The sequence below is a fragment of the Pelobates fuscus genome, chromosome 9 (assembly GCF_036172605.1).
Source record: "Pelobates fuscus isolate aPelFus1 chromosome 9, aPelFus1.pri, whole genome shotgun sequence".
NCBI lineage: Eukaryota > Metazoa > Chordata > Amphibia > Anura > Pelobatidae > Pelobates > Pelobates fuscus.
Window position 1 is genome coordinate 127,623,395 of NC_086325.1, and position 24,003 is coordinate 127,647,397.

At 42.6% G+C, this 24,003-nt stretch overlaps 1 protein-coding gene across 2 annotated transcripts in view; it reads right to left on the bottom strand.

Annotated features, from left to right (window-relative positions):
• The window catches only part of GABRA3 (gamma-aminobutyric acid type A receptor subunit alpha3), a 513,254-nt gene that overhangs the window by 165,565 nt on the left and 323,686 nt on the right, over positions 1-24,003 (bottom strand). For both annotated transcript variants that reach the window (XM_063432388.1, XM_063432389.1), the window contains exon 6: positions 13,292-13,374. In XM_063432388.1, coding sequence (XP_063288458.1) covers positions 13,292-13,374 — 83 coding nt within the window. The remainder of the gene's footprint in view (positions 1-13,291; positions 13,375-24,003) is intronic.

A 24,003-nucleotide genomic window follows, 5' to 3' on the forward strand; every position in this document is an offset into this window, starting at 1 on the left:
TAGCCAGCAGTGTGCTCTGGATTTTGTGTGTTTTGGCCCAGTGCATTATATTTATGATTATAGTAGTGTTGTTTTTTTAGGTTCCCTCCCGGGCCCAAAAACTGCTTGGTCTGGGTGAATGAGTTCTGGTAATAATGGTTTTAACCTGGTCGCCAGTATTTTGGTAAAGAGTTTAAGGTCCACGTTCATCAGGGATATTGGTCTGTAGCTCCCACAATTCATGCGATTTTTACCTGGCTTTGGTATTAAGGTTATGGTGGCATCTAAGGACCCTGGTGGCATGGTCTTTGGGTCAGTTTTTGCGTTGAATGCTCGAATATAGGGATCGGCTAACATCTGTGCCATCACCTTATAGTATTTGCCCGTGAACCCATCTGGGCCTGGGCTTTTGCCTATGGGCAGTTGTTTGACCACTGAGAGGAATTCCTCCCTTGTTATGGGGCTGTCCAAGAATTCCACCACATTCCGTGGTATTGTGTTCTTTATTCTGTTTGAGATGAATTCTTGAATTTTGTCCGTGGGTGTTGGTGTGTCTCTCAGGTTGTATAGTGACGTGTAAAATTTATGAAATGCTGACATTATGTCTGGCATCCTCTGGGTTAGGGAGCCATCAGGGCATCTTATGTCTGAGATAAATGTAGTTTGTCTTTGTTGTACTAGTGATTGTGCTAGTAGACGTCCATTTTTTTCAGCCTTGAGTGTGGTATGTGTGTTTTGTTTTACGAAGTGAGTGTTTTGCATGTAGTTGTAGTATGGTAGTCAGTTCTGTTCTTTTTGATGCCAGTGCTCTGTATGTCTGTAATGATGTGTCTGCCTGGTGTTTGGTTTCTAAGATTTGAATATCTCTGGTTAGAGACCGTGTTCGGGCTTCTCTCAATTTGTTCTGGGCTTTTGCTATTTTAATTATTTCTCCTCTGAGTACACATTTGTGCGCTTCCCAGATTATTTCTGGTTTTGTGTCTTCTCGTGTATTGTCTGCAAGGTACTCCTTAACACTGTCTTTCAGTTTCTCTATTACCTCCTATTTTTTTAGAAGGAGGTCGTTTAGTTTCCATTGTGGTGGGGCCTTTGGGATGGTGGGGATTGTTAGGTCTAGGGTTAGTGGGGCGTGATCTGATCATGTAATCGGGCCATAGGTTGCCTATCTTATCAATTCGAGGTGTTTGTGTTGGAGAAAAATAATGTCGATTCTAGTGTATGAACCTGAAGGAGGGGAGTAAAATGAATAGTCACTGTCTCTAGGGTGTAATGCTCTCCAGCCATCATAAAGTCTGGCTTGGTGGAGAATTTCTGTTAGACGTCTACGGCTGGGTTCCAAATAGGCAGTGGAGGTGGCTGAGGTGTCTAAAGTGTTGTCAGGGGAGATGTTGAAATCTCCTCCCATTATTAAAATACCCTCCTGAAATTCCAAGAGCTTGCAGATAATTTTTCTCAAGGCCTGGCTCTGTTTCTAATTGGGATGGTAAATGTTGGCCAAAGTGATCTTGGTGTTGCCTATTTTACCTTTGAGGAATATGTATCTTCCTGAGTCATCCGTTTGTTGTTCCATAAACTGAAATGGAACCTGCCTCCCTATCAGGATGGCTACCCCCCCTTGCCTTCGCTTCCGTGTAGTGACTATAAAATCCTATTGGATATTTGCGATTTCTTAACGATGGGGCATTGTTTTTACGGAAATGGGTTTCCTGAACAAATACTACGTCTGCTTTATGTCTTTGAAAGTCTGCGAGTGCAAGTGTTCTTTTCTCTGGGATGTTCAATCCCTTGGCATTATGTGTGTGAATTCAAATAGTTACCATGTTTCTATGGTCAGCTATTTCAGTTTTCGTATGGTGAGCTGTTTCGTATTAATTGTTTTGTGTGGAGTTTTCGTTGTCTGTCGTACCGCTTTAGAAGCGAGCGGTATAGTTAAAGAGTTAGTATTTGTTACTCTGGGTATTACTTGTGTTTATGCAAATCCACTGATAACTATTTACAGGTTGAGAAGTAGAGCCGAGGGAGGGTCACGCTCACGCCAAGCACCCACTTAGTCGGGAGATTATGGCCTGTCGTACCCTCCTCTCCACTGCTCCAGTTAGTTTACCCTCGGTTGCACGAATCTAGTTCAAACGAACAATTAAACAATATTTTGAATAAAAAGTAAACCTTTTTGAAGTATCTATCCTGTCTCCGTGCAAGAGTCAGGACACAATCTATTCGGGATGCTAGCTAAACTAGAACCCGAGATTACAATCCTTAAGTGTTAAGCATATTCTTTAAGAGGTCATGGGAACATGGGTGTGAGTGTGGGGAAGGGGAAAATGATGGGGTGAAAAGGGAGGGGATGGGTGAGGGGTAACAGTAGATCAGCAACAACAGATATCATTCCTAGGTTATGACAATAAATGCAAATGGATGTGAGTTTTACAGTACGTCCGACTTTTGCATATAATAGCTATTTGCTCTTTTAAGAGTAAAGTGGGACATACAACCTGGGGTTCGTCTCACTCTGTGCCGCTGGGGGCCAGGAACTCCTTTGAGTGCCCTTATCGAGTCAGTCCATGTCAGTGTCCCTTGTGTTATTAAGATAGGCTTGTAAGGTGTCCTAGATCCGATGCACACTCCTCTGTGCTTAGATAGTTAAACTAGGATCGATCCATGTGGCTGATGGCAGTAGCTTTTCAGGGCGTTGAGGCATTTGTAGATGTAGATGTAATCTCTGTCCTTGCTTCCAAGTGTTATAGTCCCCGGTGTCCTGGGAAGTGCAGATGTAGCATATTGTGGAAGGGGGAATCTAGTCCAATGATCACTGGTTAGAAGTACTCTTTTTCTCCTTTACTCCTACTCTTGCGTTGTTATGCGACCATATCTTGAATGTACCGTTGTTTTGGAATGCAATTATCTGTGAGGATTGGTGGTGGTCAGGTAAAGGGAGGGGAGTAATAGCTTGCAGATGGTGTTAAGCATTTTGTTGCACATCTCTGCCTTGAAGCCCTGCAGTTCGCCCCTGGGGCGAGCAAAACCGCTGGTCTGCTCTACACACCTTTTAGCCGGAGTGTTCCATCTTTGTCATAGGGGTGTAAAGTAGTGGAGCTTACAAATGACATCACGGGGCGCTTCAGAGACTGCCCCTCTTGGGCGTAATGATCTGTGTGCTCTGTCCATAATTATAGGGGTATCAGTTGGGTCTCCTATAATAAGTTCGAATAGTTCCGCCAGGGTGGCCATGATATCCTCCCCTTGTAATTCTGGGAGTCTCCTGATTCTTAAGTTATTTCTGCGGCTCCTATTTTCTAAATCATCTAGCTGTCTTTGAAAGGCAGACAGTATGTGTGAGTGAGCCTCTAGTGTGGAGGAATTATTTGTAATTTGGGCTTGTATCACGTCCCTTTCCTCTTCAAGGTCTGTGACTTTAAGACTTACTTGCTGTATATCTGCCCTCACCGCATCTACTTTAGCCTGGAAGGAAGCCTCCAATTTTACAATCATGATGGCTAGGTCTGCTTTGGAGGGAAGATTCCTCAGTAAGTCTCTTATCTCCTGGTCTTGTATTGGTGCATGTGTGCTGAAGGAGCCCTCGGCTTGTTGGTGCTGATTCCGCCGCCATTTTGAGGCCCGTGGTTTCGTCCTCGCGGTTTGCTGAATCTCGAAAATAACGGGTGAGCGGTCCAGATTTCGCCACTGGTGTCTTGTTGGTGGCTCCTTGTGATGAATTCTGCTTTTTAGGGTGTCCCATTTTGTTTTCTGACCTCTGATTGCTGCGGATTGAATCTCAGGGCGCTGGATTCGTGCACGTCCATTCAGCTCCGTGTCCGACCACGCCCCCCATTTTTATTCTTTTTAACCCCTTAAGGACCGAGGACGGTTCAGGAACGTCATCGTCATTTTTGCATTGCTGACCGCTGACAGTCCTGAACCGTCCTAACTGTCTTAGTTACTTACCCGATCGCTGTCATTCCCCCGGCGGCGATCGGCGTTGGTCCCGGTGTGGGGAGACTGCCTGCAGCCCAGCCAGTCTCCCCATGGCAGAGCGACCACATGGTCACAATAGGTGTCTATGTGTCTGCCTGCAGGGGGACTGTCTGTGTTGACAGGCAGTCTCCCTGCTAGTGTAAAATCATTAAAAAAAAATAAAGGTTAAAGTTAATAAATAAAAATAATAATTATATATGTGTATATATATATATATATATATATATATATATATATGATATATAGACGTATATTACATATATATATATATATATATATATATATATATATACTATACGTCTATATATCATATATATAATGTCATACTAAGTGTATTTTTATATTAATATGTACATATATTAATATAAAAATACACTTATAATTAAATTACATACATGTATATATATAATATTTATAATAACTATATATATTGTATATATATACATAAGTAATTTAAATTAAATTAAAAAATGTATAAATAATAATAAACCATTTAAAAAAATTATATATCTATATGAAATTTTATTCTAACTGTATTTTGATATTAATATATATATATATATATATATATATATATATATATCAAAATACACTTAGAATGAAATTGTATATATATCTATGTATATATAAATAAATAAAAAAATACAAACTATACATATGTCCATATACAAAATTACATAAATAATTATATAAATATACACGTAGACTTCAAATATATAAATATGCATATATATTTAAATTCTACGTGTGTATTTATGTAATATTTTTACATAATTAAGTAATTTTATTGATTGCAATTTAAGGGACCTGCCTGCCAACCCAGGTCGAAAGTCCAGAGAATTTAATTTGTTAGCACTGTATTTTACCCTGTAACGTTCTACGACACCATAAAACCTGTACATGGGGGGTACTGTTTTACTCGGGAGACTTCGCTGAACACAAATATTAGTGATTCAAAACTGTCAGTGTCAGTGAAAGTTACTTTTTTTAATTTTTCACACACAAACAGCACTTTTACTGATGATATAATTGTTGTGATACATTTTCCAGTTTTGAAACACTAATATTTTTGTTCAGGACAACATTTTGAATCTATTTAGCAGTTTTTTTCATTCGCTTTTGTAGATGAGTAAAAGATTTTTCACATAAAAGTCAAAAAACATGTATTTTTTTCAATTTTTCATCATATTTTTTCATTTTTTTTTAAATTAAATTACATGAGATTATATAAATAATGGTATGTAAAGAAAGCCCCTTTTGTCCTGAAAAAAAACAATATATAATTTGTATGGGAACAGTAAATGAGAGAGCGGAATATTACAGCTAAACACAAACACCACAAAAGTGTAAAAAGATGCCTGGTCGCAAATGTACAACATCGCAAAAACAGTCCGGTCCTTAAGGGGTTAAAGATCACCGCAGGGTGGTCCGGTAAAGAATTACCCAGGACTGGATCCTGTTGCAAAATAGGCCAAAAATCTTTAAGACTCCTTTTAATCTTGAAGTGGTCAGTTTTATCCTGGGTGACAAAAGCATTATCCTCCAACAATGTGTTGCATTCAAGGAGACCGATAGAGCGGATTTCTTTTCCAAAGTGTTCCTATTATAACCCCTAGCAAGGAGTTTATTTTTCATATGGGAGGACTGAGTTTGAAAATCTTGGAACCGAGAACAATTACGCCTAAGTCGGGTGAATTGGCTTTTCGCTATACCCCTAAGCCAGGGCTTGTGATGACAACTTTGTTGGTGAACAAAGCCATTGTCATCAGTAGGCTTAAAAAAGCATTTAGTTCGAATCTGGCCCTGATCACAGGATATAGCAAGATCTAAAAAAATGAATCTTATTTTTATTCCACTCCGGGGTAAAGACTTTCTATTGAAAGAACTAAGGAATTTGTTAGTTCCGTTACAGGGGAGGTCTTTAAGGTCAAAATGGAGATAGTTGCCACACGGACCATGTAGTATATTTACTGCAGTGCCCGTGTGGTAAACAATATGTGGGTTGAACTAAACGTACCTTGAAGGTTAGATTCCTTGAACATCTGAATAACATCTGAAAGAGACTTGTTACTCACTCGGTTCCGGCCCATTGTAGTAATTGTCCCCATTTTTCTTTTAGGGGGTTTAAATGTATGGGCATCAAACAAGTTCTCCCCTTTTGGTGTGGGGGTGATAGGGTTAGAAAGCTATCCCAGAGGGAGACCTTCTGGATACACAAACTTCAAACCCTTGAACCTAGGGGTCTCAATATAGGCATTGATCTAGTGTGTTTTCTGGATTGAGTTCCTGTGGTATTTTTCTTTAGATTGAAGGGGTTTTTCTATTTTATTTTTATTTTTATTTTAAATTTTAAATGTATTTTTATTATTTATAGTTTATTTTTATTTTATATTTATTTTTATTTTTTATTATTATTCATTCATTAATTTTCAATTTTAATTTTATTTAATTTTTATTTAATTTATATTTATTTGTTTATCTGTTTATTTATTTTTTGGTTTTGGGTGATTCTTTTTTTTCTTTAGGGAGTCCTGCCTGTCACAATCTAGTTGTAGGGATTCACATGTACATATATGTGTGGCTTTGAGGGATTACATATAAATACTAGTTCATAGCAGTGGATTTTATTGTATATTCTTATTTTTGGTCGGTGTTTTATTTTATTCTATTTTTTTCATTTTTCAGTTCAAAGGTTAAATATCTAATAGGGATAGGGAGTAAAATTATAATCTGATATCTCTTGTCACGAATCCCTTTATTATCCCGTATAAATATCTATATGTAGCAATACAATTCCGTTTTTTTTTTTTATGGATCAACACATCAATATGATGCATATGTAATAATGTGTGGGTTTCAATAATTAATTTAGGTTATAGGACATGTTAAGTTATATGCCTTATATCTGGAGTTTTTTGATTTGTTATACTTTTGAGACTTTATATTACAGAAAAAATATATATTTTTTAATATATATATATATATATATATATTGATAGGGTGTATATATAAGATTTAACCACTTAAGGACAGAGCTTCGGAAGCTTGTCTTTCACTTAATGACAACGGCATTTTTTGCATTTTTTGCTGTTTGCGTTCAACTGCAATTTGCATTTGACTAATTTATTGCACCGACGCATATTATATACCGTTTTTTAAAGGACAGAAATTGCTTTAATTTGATGCAACATATATATACAAAAATGCTTATTTATTATAAAAAAAATACAGAAAAATGCAAAAAAAATGAAAAATGTTCTGTTTATGTCAGTAGAATTTTGAGAGACAGATTTAATTAGCCTATGCTTCCATTTGGGGTATTATAACAGTTTGACTGTTCAAAAAACCCCCACAAAGGCCTACCATTTGTAAAAGTAGACACTCCAGGGTATATCATAAGGTGTATATTGTGCCTTAGCATGCCCCCATTGTTTCACCAATATATGCCAAAGTATGTGATAAAAAATAATTTGGGGCATTTTTTTTACATACGGATTGCATTTTTGCTGGGCATTTTGTATATTTCACATGTGCCACTAAGTTCAAAACCCCCAAAGTATGCTCAGCTAAGTCTTCTGAGTAAAAGACATCCCCGATGAATGTCTTTGGCACTATTTTGTGAAGCTACAGTGCCATATAGGAGACCAAGCCATATCAGTTTTTACAAAACTTTGAATTTTGACGCTGGGCCTATGTGCAATTTCCAAGCATCTTCGCAGGTTTGAAATTCAAACTACCCCACAAAGGCCTACCATTTCTTAAAGTAGACACCCCAGGGTATTTCAAAAGGCATATTTTGAACCTTAGCATGGGATCATTTTTCCGCTAGCTTGTACCAGGTGTAGTGGTAATAAGCGTTTTTTCTGCCTTTTTGACACACAAAGTGAGTTTGCACAGTATATTTTGCAAACCTTATGTGTGCTACGACTGTATAATACTTCATATGTTGCTCAGCTATGTCAGCTGAGTACAAAAATACCCCCGTATGTACCTTTGCCAGGTATATGTGGACATCGGAGGGGCACATTTGAGACATAGTCATTCCAGTTTTTTTCAAACTTTAAATTTTTACGCTGTGCCCATGTCCCATTTTAGAGTATTTTACCAGGCTATATAATTCAAACTACCCCAAAAAGACATACCATTTCTTAAATAAGACATACAAGGGTATTTCAAAAGGAATATTTTGAACCTTAGCGTGGGATCATTTTTCCGCTAGCTTGTACCAGGTGTAGTGGTAATAAGCGTTTTTTCTGCCTTTTTGACACACAAAGTGAGTTTGCACAGTATATTTTGCAAACCTTATGTGTGCTTCGACTGTATAATACCTTATATGTTGCTCAGCTATGTGGCCTGAGTACAGCAATACCCCCGTATGTACCTTTGCCAGGTATATGTGGATGTTGAAGGGGCACATTTGAGACACAGCCATTCAGTTTTTTTCTAACTTTGAAGTTTTACGCTGTGTCCATGTTCTAATTTGGAGTAGTTTAGATGGTTGGTTATTGAAACTTCCCCACAAACACATACTATTTATTAAAGAATACACCCAGGGGTAATTCAAAAGGCATATTTTTAACCTTAGTGTGGGATAATCTTTTCTCTAGTTTGTTCTAGTTGTAGTGGTAATGAGCCATTTTAAATGTATTTTTTTACTTTTTAAAACTATTTTTTAAACTTTTGTTTTGCTTATTATTGTCAGGGGTTAAAAAAAAAATTAGATCACAGTATAATGCTGTGATCTGTGTTTTGATCACTATAGGCAGTGATCGACTGGCAGGGAAGGGGTTAATTTTTATTTGGACTGGGAAAAGGTTTTTTTTTTTTACTTAAACATTATTAAAACTTTTTTTTTACTTGATTTTTAACTTTTTAAAGCTTATTTTAAAACTTTTTTTAACGTTATCCCCTAGTTCGCCTAACACCAAATTCCCCAATTCCCCACTAACTTCCACCCTCCCTAGCTAGCTAAATATATAATTTTAAAATACTTAAATTAATTAATAAAATAAATTTAACCCCTGAGGGTTAAAAAAAGAATTAACCCTCAGGGGTTAAAAAAAAAAATCAGATCATAGTAAAATGTAATCCCTGCCAATTGATCACTGTAGTCAGTGATCAATTGGCAGGGAAGGGGTTAATTTTTTTATTAAAATGGGTAAAGGGGGGTGGGATTTTAATTTTACTTTATTTTTTTTTTCACCAGGGGGCAGGATCAGCACTGTGCAGGGAGGCGGAAGGTAAGTATACAGAGCACATGTGCTGTCAGAGCGGGCACATGTACTGGGACAGCCCGATCCGGTGCTCCCGGTCTGCCTCTAATACAGAGGCAGACTGGAGCACCATTAAACCCACGATCGCCGCGATTGCGGCGATCTGGGGTTAATTTTACCGCGTGACGGACGAGGTCCGTCACTCGTCATTAAGGCCTCGTCCGTCACTCATCCTTAAGGGGTTAAATGACTTTGATTCATTATTATTGTTTATTTTTAGTATTACATGTGATATCACAGTTCTTAATGTGGGATATTAATATGCTATTTTCCTCCATATAGATAAGCACAATGTCACTTTGTTATTTTGCTCATTAATAGCTATTTGAAGGATTTTATGCACTTCCGTTTTTGCTCTTATGGACGTGACACGCAAGTGGAATGCATCTGGAACACATTTGAAACGCGGAAGTAAGAGAATGTACATACTTCCTTTTCTGGTTTCCCTGAACGCACCTAATTTGATTGAAGAAAAAACGCCAAAAGTATTATCAGCTGAGAGGAGCTACCCTTGTACCAATGGAGATCCTGATGACTGGAAACACCCACAGTATTGACCAATTGGACACAGGGACTAGCCCTATTTAAAGAGATTGTATTAAGGTGGGAGTAGGATGTGTTTTTTTTACAATTTGTTATATTGTATTTGATTTTATCATTATTGCGGTTCCTGAAGAAGTTCCTACCGGAACGAAACGCGTTGGACCTATCGCTGCATTCTTATCTTTTATACTTATGGTGTTTTTCATCTTTTAAACAAATAAAATAATTTGATTTTGACCATCATCTACCTGGAGTCCCATGTACCATTGGCTATCTCGCATTGGCAAGGGGACTACTAGCCCCCCACGTCATCAGGGGAGGCACCTTGTGAGCGCTTATTTCTACGCTATCTCGTGAGTGCATTTATTAACAGTGCAAGATCTATTGTGCATACTGTATTACACTATTTTGTTTTTATATGTTCTCTCTATAGATTATACAGCCGCAATAAAAACAAACAAAAAAAAAAACAATGCCAAAGTCAAATAACCAGAATTGCCAGAATCAATAACACGCTCTCGGACAACCACAAAGGAAACCACCGCAGGGCACTGAGCAGGATGAGAACTGGGCCTAAATACCCCTCCTCTGGATCTGATAGTCTGTAATCGGCCTTTGACCCCAAAGGCAGTTACCAGGTTCCCAATTGCATAATTGCTGCTCAGCACACACCCTCCTGTGGATTTGATTGCTGCTCGGCACAACTTTTCCTGTCTGAACAGTAAATCCATTACTCAAATTTTTATAAGCGAATGAATACGTGACACCACCCTCGCCAGATGGATACGATGGATTTTTATCACTGGCAGGGGTGGACGAGGCCTTCGGGGCCCACTCCGTTCGCGGGGCGGCGATTTCTTCGGCGTTCACGGTGGGCGCCTCGCTTACAGATATCCTCCATTCTGCAGACTGGTCATGGGAATCTACCTTTCGGACTTTCTACTTCCGTCCGAGTTCTGGTCCTTGTCTCTTCTGCATCAGCGTTAAAAATGCAAAATAGGAAGCCTCCTGTCATGTGGTAAAATTGAAGATTATGCTAGCTTTAGGGTTCTTATAATCTTAATATTAGTAATGACAGGAGGCAAGTATTTTCCCGCCCTTATTCCCACCCTAGGGAAGAGGGGGTCAGTGGGAGTACTTCATTCAGCTTATCAACTTTTTCTGCTTGGTCTGTACATTTCTTGCTCCTCCTATGTCTTATATGAGTTGACTTACATCTAGCTTATTAGAAGGTTAATTATTGTTTGTAGACTCTTAGCTAGTCTTTTTAGAGGACATCCATTACTATTATCAGGGGGGTATTTCCATTGCTTCACCCAGTGTAAGACCGGTGCCTAACCTATTTCACGTTTTTTCAGTTTAAACCCCTGGTGTTACGGTTCATTCGCAGAAAGGACTTTCGCCTGCAAGATGGACCCATTTGGACACACCTTTACTCCATGAGGATTTTCGTTTAGTTGGATGATCACCCGTTGGTGCACGTTGCCGGACGTTTTGGCTTTAGAACTTTATCCGTCTGTGATGTCGCTTCCGAAAGAGGAGGAGGAGCCTAACCACTGTGAATACTATACTTCCTATTGCATTTTGATTGGTTATTGTTTTCACTTTTCTTGCTGCTATGTGGAGTTAGTAAAGAGAGTTTAATGCAAAATACTCGCCTCCTGTCATTACTAAAATTAAGATTATAAATACACTAAAGCTAGCATAATCTTCAATTTCTATTGATATGTAGTATACATGGATTTCCTATAATTTAATCTGGGTCTCAATATTTTGTCAGCCAACACGTTGCAAAACAGTATTTTAAGAACAGAAGACCCAGGCTGTGAAAAGCTTTAATAATCTGTAGTAGTTAAAGGGTCACTATAGTCACCAGAACAACTACAGCTTAATCTTCTGGCTGTGCCTGCAAGCTTTAATGTAAACACTGTCTTTTGAGGGAAAAGGAATGTTTACATTACTGCCTAGGAACACCTCAGGTGGCAGTCACTCATACAGCATTAAGCATCTCAACCCTCCTCATGGAGACTGAGTTTTTCTCAAATGCATTGATTCAATGCACCTCTATGATTAGATACTGATTGGCATTGGCATATTTTAAAACTAAATATAAAACTATAGTATTCCTTTAATATGAAGCCTGTTATAGATCTCATAACTTTAGAGGCAGTTTGGGTACAATCATAACTCTCTGACCTTTTTCTTACTTGCTGCATATGAAACAATAAAGTGATTTGCAAACAATGCAAAAAAAACCCTTGTGGCTATCAAACCGGGAAAAGAAATATATAAAATATAAATACCCCAATTCAGGAGGTGCAAGAGACTCCTCAATGTCTCTGATATCGAAAATATAAAACACTAAAAAGCACAACCTAAAAAAGTACAAAAGGGAGACCAATAGTGCAGACTGAAAATAAAAAATACGTGTATAAAAAGCTAAAAAAACACTCACAAACAAACGTAAAAAGTAGGCAGGGTATACTTGGTCCTCTTCAAATGCTTCTTCACTTCTCAGTGTGGAAACGGGTACTTAAAATGAAGCACAAAGACGGACCATAGTGCAAAATGTATAATATTGAGAATACAGCTTTATTGGACACACTTACAAAATTATAGTAGTAAAAAGGCACTTCAAATCAACATCGATGTCTTCCATCAAAGGAACGATTTCATCATCCAACAGTTCCAAAGACACCCGAGACGAAGAGATCCACAGTTAAAAAATAAATAGATAAATAAAGCTTGCTATTTATTTTTTAACTGTGGATCTCTTCATCTCGGGTGTCTTTGGAACTGTTGGATGATGAAATCGTTCCTTTGATGGAAGACATCGATGTTGATTTGAAGTGCCTTTTTACTACTATAATTTTGTAAGTGTGTCCAATAAAGCTGTATTCTCAATATTATACATTTTGCACTATGGTCCGTCTTTGTGCTTCATTTTAAGTACCCGTTTCCACACTGAGAAGTGAAGAAGCATTTGAAGAGGACCAAGTATACCCTGCCTACTTTTTACGTTTGTTTGTGAGTGTTTTTTTAGCTTTTTATACACATATTTTTTATTTTCAGTCTGCACTATTGGTCTCCCTTTTGTACTTTTTTAGGTTGTGCTTTTTAGTGTTTTATATTTGCTGCATATGAAGAATATTCAAAAAGCTAAATTAATTTGTATTGTAAAATTCACGTGACCGTTAAAGATGAGTTATGGTAGTCATGCATATTGTTGAAAATAAAATTGCAAGAATTTTTCAGCATATTTTTCAGTTAAGTATGTCTTTCATTTTGGATACTACATGTTTTCATTAATTTATTTTTGTAAATAATATTCATACTTTCTTCCTTCCATCCATCCATCCTTCCTTCCTTCCTTCCTTCCTTCCTTCCTTCCTTCTTTTTTTTTTTTTTTTTTTAAGAAATATAGCCACTTGAAAGATTCAAGCTCCTTGAGCTATGGTTAGTTTTCAATGAAACAGTTGATATATTTAAAATTGGATCAGGAGTTAATTTTATTAAATACTTACAACTGCCAAATTTGAGGGGACAAGCATGAACATCCATTGGGAAATCCTCAAGGTGCATTGTACACTCAGCATGAATTGTTAGCCTGCAGAAGAGAAAGACATGATGTAGTGAACTAAGTGATACTTTATCTGCTATATCAGTATCTCAATTAATGTTCAAATGCACCCATTTTATGAAAAACATAGTGTAATAAAACATTCAATACGGTTAAATGAGCGCAAAGTAACCTAATGGAAATAAAGTTGTTATGGTGCCAGGAGGTCCCCGGGCTCTTTCTTACCTGAGGGGGTTAAACCATTCTTGAACAATTTGACCCTAAATGTTGACTTCAGCACCAGATCTTCATTTCCACAACTGCCATACAGTGTCTGAAATTTACAGGAAGCACGTAGCGGCACTGAACTGTTTAAAGCTTCTCATTAGCTTTCCATTCACATAAATGGTACAACTACACTGCTAAAAACCAACATATCTATCTATATATACACCAATATCTATTATTAAAATATATTTTTAACCAAACACAATTCTCTTTTTTTAATCATAGAAATATATGATATATTTGTGTTCAGGGCATACCAACAACGGTATGGAGGAGGGGTCTGGTGGTCCTTAAATAAGGAAATCATGCCCCTCCTGCAACGACAGGCCCAACCTTCCTTTTGTGTTCAGGGCATAGAAAGCCATAATGACAGTATATAAAACATAATTTATACCATATGATAACATAGAAAATATGAAACAGTCAGTTGTAGCGTGCCGAAACCGACAATGTGGTAGGCCTGTGATAGAAGAGGGCAAAAAATAGTATACCATGCAAGATTTATTCAGCCTACAATGACAGTCATATAGCATATATAACATGTTCATGTTACAAAAAGCTATATGAATTCCCCCGTCCCAAAGTCTTGATAATATGTACCAGTATGTGGCTGCTCCAATGCGGAAGGAGTGTCCTGAGTAGTGGGATGGATTAAGACTAGAGTTGAGTGGACACCTGGATGTTCGGGTTCGCCGAGTTCAGCTGAACTTCGGCAAAAAGTTCGAGTTCGGGCTCGAGCTTGACCCGAACTTGACCCCGAACCCAAACCCCATTGAAGTCAATGGGGACCCAAACTTTTGGGCACAAAAATGCCTCTAAAAAGATCCTGGAAAGGGCTAGAAACTGCAAAAGGAAGTAAAATGGGGGTAAGAGTAGGACAAGTGCCCTGCAAACAAATGTGGAGAGGGAAATAACTTAAAATAACATAAAATACATAAACATTTTAAATAATAATCTTGAACTAGGAGGAGGAGGTGGATGTGGAGTAGGAGGTTGAGGAGGCAGTGACCGTGGCGGTGTAGGTGGAAGCGGCGGTGGAGAAGGAGGTAGGCAACACAGTTTATTTTTTTTTATTCATTTTTTTTAATTGGGGTAGCCCCCAAAATATTGGGACATAAAAAAAAGAAAACAAAGAATAAGTACACTTGACAACCATACCATAACAATGGTTGGGTGAGGCCGATATAAATGTCTATTCTGTCCAAGGTAAAGACAAGTCTGGTGGGATCCATGCCTGGTTCATTTTAATAAATGTGAGCTTGTCCACGTTGGCTGTGGACAAGCGGCTGCACTTGTCTGTGATAACGCCCCCTGCTATGCTAAACACACGTTCAGACAATACACTGGCTGCAGAGCAGGCCAGCACCTACAAGGCATAAAGGGCAAGCTCAGGCCATGTGCCCAATTTGGAGACCCAGAAGTTGAATGGGGCAGACCCATCAGTCAGTACGTGTAGGCGTGTGCACACGTACTGTTCCACTATGTTGCTGAAATGCTGCCTCCTGCTAAGATGTTCCATATCAGATGGTGGTGCTGGTTGTTGTGGCATGCTGACAAAGCTTTTCCACATTTCGACCATACTAACCTTGCCTTCTGAGGTGCTGGCGGTGCCCCAACTGCGTTGGCAACCTCTTCCTCCTCCTCTGCCTTCGCCTTTGGGAATGCCCTCAGAAGTGCGTTTATCAGCGTGTGCTTGTAGTCGCGCATCTTTCAATCACACTCCAGTGAGGGAATTAAGGATGGCACATTATCTTGTAACGGGGATCTAGCAGGGTGGCCACCCAGTAATCAGCACAAGTTAGAATTTGAGCAACTCGGCAGTTGTTGCGCAGGCACTGCAGCATGTGGTCGCTCATGTGTGCCAGGCTGCCCAGAGACAAGGACAAGCTGTCCTCTGTGGGAGGTGTATCGTCTGTGTCCTCCGTATCCCCCCAGGCATGCCCCAGTGATGCCCACGAGCTGCGTTGGGTGCCACGCTGCTGTGAATACAGTTCCTCCTCCTCCTCCTCATCCTCCAGAACTGTGCCCTGGCTGGACAACTGTGTGCAGGAACCCACCCTCCAAGCCACTTGTGAATGACTGGCCTGATAACCATGGAAATGACCCATCTTCCTCCTCCTCTTCCTCCTGTGCCACACCCTCTTCCATCATCACCCAAAGTGTTTTTTCAAGGAGACATGGAAGCGAGATAGTAAGGATGAGAATGGTGTCATCGGCACTGGCCATGTTGGTGGAGTACTCGAAACAGTGCAAAATGGCACACAGGTCTCGCATGGAGACCCACTCATTGGTGGTGAAGTAGTGCTCTTCGTGCTGCAGCTGAAACTCCACTATCACCTGCTGCTGCTCGCACACAGTGGTGTATCCTGGTTTTGTGCTGCCCTAGGCAGGACAAAACTCAGGCGCCCCCCCTCCCCCCGCGCCACCCCCACCCAACCTTTCCCCCCGCCCCGCATTCTAAATACACACACACACTCGCTAACAGAAACACACACACACACTAACAGACACACTCACACTCACTAACAGACAAACACACTCACTCACTAGCAGACACAAACTAACATACACACACACTCACAGGCAAACACACACTAACAGACACAGACACACACACTAACAGACACAGACACACACACTAACAGACACAGACACACACACTAACAGACACACACACACACACACACACACACTAACAGACACAAACACTGACACACACACTGACACACACACACACTAACAGACACACACACACACACACACACACACTAACAGACACAAACACTGACACAAACACACCCACCCACATTAACCCTTTTTTTAAATTTATTTTTAACACATTTTTATTTTTTTTAACACATTTTTTTTTAATTTATTTTTAAAAAATTTTTTAAAAAAAAAATTTTAACACGTTTTTTTAAATTTATTTCTAACACTTTTTTTTAAAATTAATTTTTAACACATTTTTTTTTTAATTTAACCCCCCCCCCCCCCAGCCTCCTTACCTTTGGGAATGCTGGGGAGGGGGGGTGTCTCTTCCTCCCTGGTGGTCCAGTGGCTGCTGGGTGATCGGGCGGCAGTGGCTGCTGGGTGATCGGGCGGCACTGCCTGGCGGGCGGGCGGCTGGCCAGCGAGGGAGCACTTCCGCTGAGCTGTCTGCTCAGCTCCCTCGCCAGCCTCAGAGTGAGGCTGGGAGCCGGAATATGACGTCATATTCCAGCTCCGCCTCCCAGCCTCACTCTGCGGCTGGCGAGGGAGCTGAGCAGACAGCTCAGGGGAAGTGCTCCCTCGCCGGCCGGCCGCCCGCCCGCCCCCCCGCCCGCCAGGCAGTGCCGCCCGATCGCCCAGCAGCCCGCCGGCATGTCTGTTAGCCGCAAGGCTAACAAGACATTTGCCTTGGGCATTTGGGGGCGGCTTTTTTTGCCGCCCCCTGGAAAATGCCGCCCAAGGCAAATGCCTTGTTTGCCTCGCGGCTAATACGCCCCTGCTCGCACAGTCTCTCCAGCATGTGCAAGGTGGAGTTCCACCTTGTGGGCATGTCGCATATGAGGCGGTGAGCGGGAAGGCTGAAGTTACACTGCATCGCAGACAGGCGAGCAGCAGCAGGGTGAGAACGCCGAAAGCACGCAACAGACGGCACGCACTTTCTGCAGCAGCTCTGATATATCTGGGTAGTTTTTCAGGAATTTCTGCACCACCAAATTCAGCACATGCAAGAGATGTGCGGCAAACCAGCTAGGCCCAGAGCTGCTACGAGATTTCGCCCATTATCGCACACCACCATGCCGGGCTTGAGGCTCAGTGGCAACAACTACTCATCGATCTGTTGTTCCATGCCCGTCCACAGCTCCTGTGCGGTGTGGGTTCTTTCCAAAAAAAATATGAGTTTTAAAACAGCCTGCTGTCGTTTCCCCCTGGCTGTGCTGAAGTTGGTGGTGAAGGTGTTACGCTGCCTGGATGAGGAGGTGGTAGATGAGGAGGAAGCGGGGTAGGAGGAGGAGGAAACAGGAGGCAAAGAGAAATGCCCTGCAATCCTCGGTGGCGGAAGGACATGCGCCAAACTGCTATCCGCCTCAGGCCCAGCCGCTACTACATTTGCCCAGTGTGCAGTTAGGGAGATAAAGCATCCCTGCCCGTGCTTACTGGTCCACGTATCTGTGGTTATGTGGACCTTGCCACAGATGGCGTTGCACAGTGCACACCTGATTTTGTCTGATAATTGGTTGTGCAGGGAAGGGATGGATCGCCTGGAAAAGTAGTGGCGGCTGGGAACCATGTACTGTGGGACAGCCACCGCCATTAGGTTTTTAAAACTGTCCGTCTCCACCAGACAGAATGACAGCATTTCAAAGGCCAGGAATTTTGAAATGCTGGCATTCAGGGCAGGGATCGCGGGTGGGTAGGGGGTACTTCCTCTTTTTCTCCAGTGTTTGGGAGATGGACAGCTGAACGCTTCCATAAGACAGTGTGGAGATGCTTGGAGACGGTGGCGGACATGGTGGCATTGCTGCCACATCCTCTGTTTGTGGGGTGACAGGTGCCACTGTGACTCCAGAGGTGGAGGAAGAGGCCGAGACAGCAGCAGAAGAGGAAACAGGAGGAGCTTGAGACCTTTCTTGGTTTTTGAGGTGCTTACTCCACTGCAGCTCGTGCTTTGCATGTAGATGCCTGGTCATACAGGTTGTGCTCAGATTTAGCACATTTATGCCTCGCTTCAGGCTCTGATTGCACAGCGTGCAAACCACTCGTGTCTTGTCGTCAGCACATTGTCTGAAGAACTGTCACGCCAGGGAACTCCTTGGAGCTGGCTTTGGTGTGCTCGGTTACTGGGTGCGGTGGGCAGTAGCAGGCGTACTGTCTAGGGGACGGCCACTCTGCTTTTGCACCCTGCTCCCTCTTATGCTGTGCTGGTGCCTCTGTGCGACCACCTCCACTTCCTCCAAACTGCACACGTCACTCGCATGACCTTGGTTCCATGTGGGGTCTAGGACCTCATCATCCTCTAAATCATCTTCCACCCACTCCTCAACCCTGCCCTCCTTGCCGGTCTCCACATGGCAGAAAACCACAGCAGTTGGCATCTGTGTTTCGTCATTATCAGAGACGTGCTGCGGTGGTCCTCGCGTGTCCACATCCTGACACATAAGTGGTTGTGCATCAGTGCACTCAATCTCTTGCACTTCTGGGGCAGGGCTAGGTGGATGGCCCACGGAAACCCCACCAGCAGAGTCATCAAAAAGCATAAGAGACTGCTGCATGACTTGTGGCTCAGACTGCTTGGCTGATTTGCAAGGGGGTGAGGTGAAAGACAGATGGCCATGGGCTGCAGGTGCTAACTCTGAGCTTTCAGCAGGGGACCAGGTGGGAGACAATGTGAAGGAACCGAAGGCACTGTCAGCCACCCAATCTACTATCGCCTGTACTTGTTCTGGCCTCACCATTCGTAGAATGGCATTCGAGCCTACCAAATAACCCTGAAGGTTCTGTTGCATACTCGCACCTGAGGAAGGTGTTTCACTTGTGTGTGTAGCTGGCACAGATCGACCACGTCCTCTCCCTGCAACAGGAGCTCCACCAACACCAGCAGCACCACAACCAGGCCACGTCCCTTATTTGACGTTCTCCGCATTCTTTGAACAGATGGTTTATGTCAGGTGACAATGTAACCGCCAATAGTCAACAATTTTTTATTTTCTATTTTTTTTTTTTTTAGTTTATTGGACTGCAAGAAATGCAACGCAGGCCGCAAATGTACTATTTAGCACTAAACAAAATAGATTTTTTTTAAAACTGCGATGTAACCACAGTATTTGACAGTTCTATTTGACTCTCAGATATGAAGTGCAGGCCCCAAATGTACTATTTAGCACCTAAAAAAAAATGTGCATTTTTAAAACTGCGATGTAACTACAGTATTTGACAGTTCTATTTGACTCTCAGATATGAAGTGCAGGCCCCAAATGTACTATTTTGCATCTAAAAAATTAGAATTTTTAAAATTGCGATGTAACCACAATATTTGACGGTTCAATTTGACTCTCAGATATCAAGTGTACCGCAGGCCGCAAATGTACTATTTAGCAAAAAAAAAATGTGATTTTTTTAAACCAACAATGTAACAGTAATACTTAAAGGTTTTACTGGACTGCAAGAAATGCAGTACGCAAATGTACTATTTAGCACCAAAAAAATTGCAGTATTTAAAAATGCCTAGATGTTCCCCACTGAGCTACCAGAACAGGATTAAAGTTATGTGCCTGGCACACATGCAGTTGCAAGTGCACTGAACTCTCTGTGGCACTGGGCTCAGGGCAGGGTACAAAAATGTAGTATAGCACCCACTAAAATAACCCCTGTAGTTTGCACATTTAACACCAGAATTCTTTCCTAATCTGTCCCTCACAGCTGCAGCATCCTCTCCCTACACTAATAACAGCTCATGTGACGTGCAGCGCTACATGACTCCATGCTGCAGTGGCCAATCCCAGCCATGCCATTAGTAGGTAAGGATCACTGGGGATGGGGGGGGGGGATAAGGATCACTGGGGAAGGGTGGGAAAAAGGACCACTGGGGATGGGGGGAAAAATGACCACTGGGGGAGGGGGGAAGGACCACTGGTGGAGGGGGGGAGTAAGGACCACTGAGGGAGAGGGAGGGGGGAATAAGGACCACTGAGGGAGGGCGGAGTAAGAACCACTGCGGGGGGTAAGGAGGGAATAAGGGCCACAGAGGGAGGGGGGAAGTAAGGACCACTGGGGAAGGAGGGGGGGGTGCGATAAGGACCACTGTGGGGGATAAGGACCACTGGGGGAGGGGGATAAGGATCACTGGAGGGGGGGGGGATAAGGATCACTGGGGGGGATAAGGACCACTGGAGGGGGGGAATAAGGACCACTAGAGGGGAAGGATAAGGACCACTAGAGGGTGATAAGGACCACAGAGGGAGGGTGTGTGGGAAATAAGGACCACTGGGGGAGAAGGGGTAAGGTCTACTAAGGGGTTTGGCAGAGGAAGGACCACTAAGGGGGGGAAGAGGGGAGGGAGGTCTACTAAGGGGTTTGGGAGAGTTAAGATGTGGCGGAACCAGCCCCGCCACTTGTGCCTGGAGAGGACTGCTTGCCAGCCTCTTGCCCTGTGATTATGGTCCCTGGGAGGTTTGGCCCTTGAAATAACAGATTTGGGCATATTGGATTTTTGTTGTGCTGCTGCTGGCCCTTTAACTCCCAGAGAAAGGATTTGTACTTTTAAATTGGCACTTCGAATGACGTCGAAGTGCCGAAGTAGTCGAAGTGGCCGCCATTCGAAAAACGAACACGTGGCGGCGGCCATCTTGGTTCATTCAATACGGATAGCGGTATGTGTAGCCAAATTCATGGAACTGAAATCGGCTACACAGTTCCGCGAACACCGCTGAGCCTTACCTTCTCCCACAGTGATTTTGCAGCCGCAGAGACCAAGTCCCGTTCAAAGATCGAACGCACGTTCAAATGGGACTTAGTCATTTTTTCAGCCTGAAATAGACCGACCGCACAGCCCAAATCTATGGAACTGTTTTGGGCATGAAAATGTGCTTGCGGTCGGTCATAAAGGACTTCCATCTAACTTTTTAACCCCTGAACCGATTGCCCTGATTTTTGAGTATGTGTTTATTTCCCGCATGCTGATTATGAAAATGTATGTTTTATGTTCGTGGCATGTATATTTTAGAAGTTATTAATATGTAAAAACTGCATTCCTCTGCCTGTGATAATGATATTACCCATTGTGTTCATTAATCATATCACAGGCAGAGGGGAGGATTTTGTGTGGGAGTGTCTGTGTGTATTGTACGGATTGATTGGTTGTTCTGAAAAACCCTGTGGGCTGTACTAGGTTTGTGGATTGGGAATAAAAGCGACTGTATGTGCCAGTACAGTCAGATTTTGCTTGACCCTCAAAACGAAGTGTCGTCTCGTTATCGGGGGATTTTGATTGTATGCCGATTGCCAGGAGTGTAAGCTGATTGTATGCTTTTTCTATTCAGCTGTTTCCAGTGTTCGTGTGTTTCTGGTTCGGGAGTTGGAGGATTCGTGTAGTTTGCCGTTCGGGAGATTGGTGCTTACAGTAGCTGCCTGTGCATCTGGAAAGGGGAATATCGCCTAAACGTTTTTTAACCTCTTGTGTTCAAAACGGTCCGTTATAGAGGACCACTGTGGCGAAACCAACCTCGCCACTGGGCCCTGCAGAAGCCTGTTTGCCCGCCTCCTACCTGCTGACTATGGCCCCTGGGTTATTTGGGGCATATTGTATTTTATTGTGCGACTGCTGGCCCTTTAAGCACAGTGAATGGTATTTTATTGTACTGCTGCTGGCCCTTTAAGAACTGTCTGGGGACATATTGAGACTTTGGGTAACAATACCCTTTAAGACAATGGCCCCTGAAAAGGTATGGACTTTTATTTGGTGTGTATGGCCCTTTAAGAACCGTCTGGGGACATCTTGTAACTTTGGTGAACAATGCTCCTTTAAGACTATGTCCCCAGACCTGTAAAATAACTTGCCCCTGGCTTTCTCCCTCTTGGTTCAGTAAATAGGGCTTACTGAACCAAGTACCACACAGGCGGACCACCCAGAAGTTAAAGTGTGCAGGCAATTTACCTCCCAGGCTGTGAGGTTACTGCAGGTTAATTGCACGTGGCGGCAGCCATCTTTGTTCAGTCGAATGCGGTCAGCGGTGTATGCTAAAGATTCTGAGGAACTAAAATCGGCTACACATTTTACCGAACACCGCTGACCCTTACCTTCTTCCATACTGAACTTGCAGCTCCAGAGACTAAGTCCCGTTCGAAATGGGACTTAGTCGTTTTTTCGCATGAAATTGACCGGCCGCACAGCCCAAATCTATGGAACTGTTTTGGGCAGGAAAATGTGCTTGCGGTCGGTCATAAAGGGACCTCCAGCTAACTTTTGATCCACTGGATGGATTTGTCTGATTTTTGGAAGGGTGTATGTTTAAAGTGTGCTGATTCTAAATATGGGAAGATTGGATGTATGGATTTAAAGTTATAGCACATGTATAAAAACTGTAGTTTTCCTGGCTGTAATAATTATGTTAACTGGTTATCTGAGGGGAGGGGATGTGTGGGTTGTACCATGTATGTGATTGTTTATTTTATGCCTCCCCCTGGGTGTGGCCTGTAAGTGTACAAGTGTAATAAAAGCCAGGCTGGATGAGCCAGTCCAGAGTTCCTGTTTTACCCTCAAAGTGATGTGTCATCTCATTATTGGGGGAAGGATTTATTGCATGCTGTTCCAGTTGACTGCTAGGAGTACAAGCCTATTCGTATGGTTCCTATTCAATGGTCTACAGCATTCATATGCTTGGGAGAATTTAAAGGTTTCTCGGATTCAGTGATTGTGGTGTCTGCCAGAGTGCTTGGAGTCCTCAGGAAGCACTAGGAGCATCCATTAACGGAGGTACCCGGTCGGGCTGCCAGGCGATCCGTTACAACCACTAACGGGGGGAAGAGGGTAAGGACCACTAAGGAGGGAGGACCACTAAGTAGAGGGGAGGAGGGGAAGGACCACTGAGGGGGAAAAGGGAAAGGACCACTAAGGGGGGGAGGGCAAGGACCAATAAGGGGTTTGGGAGAGGGAGGACCACTAAGGGGGAGAGGGGGCTGAGAAGACCACCCTGTCTGCAGAGAGACAGGGGGCCAAGGAAGAGCACTAAGGGGGAGAGGGGGAGAACACTGAGGGACAGGAGGGAAGGGGAGATGTCAGGATCGGGACAGGGATCCAACACGCAGGGTACAAAGAGTGGAAAGGTACGTATACCGGGCCTTAGAATGGCCGGACTAACGTACCGAGAGTAATAGAGAATAGTCAGAGACAAGCCGAGGTCGAGGGAACGAGAAGACAGATAAGCGAGAGACAAGCCGGGTCAAGGGATAACAGAGAAGCAGGGTAGTACAACAAGCCGAGTCAAAACCAATAGAGCAAACTAGAATACCAGAGCACTGAGTGACTAGACAAGCTAGAACCACGACAGGGCAATGAGCTGAAGTGAGAAGTAAGCTTAAATACCCTGGCTCCGGATGGTAGATACGCCTCTGACAAGTACCGATTGGATATCGGACACTTGAGTGACAGGTCGCTCGTGATAGCGTCAAGACGTCACGTATTGAGCGTCCCGCTAGAAAAGGACGTGGATTCCTCGCGGTCGGTGTTTAAGTGACTGGATGAACCGCGAGGAACGAAGGAAACAGCTCGTTTGGAGGGATAAACTACTAAGTCTCTACCTCTTTTAGAGGTAGAGGCCTCAGGTACCCTGACAGTACCCCCCCTCTCAGATACGCCCACCGGGCGGAAGGAACCGGGACGAGATGGGAAGCGGAGGTGAAATGCTC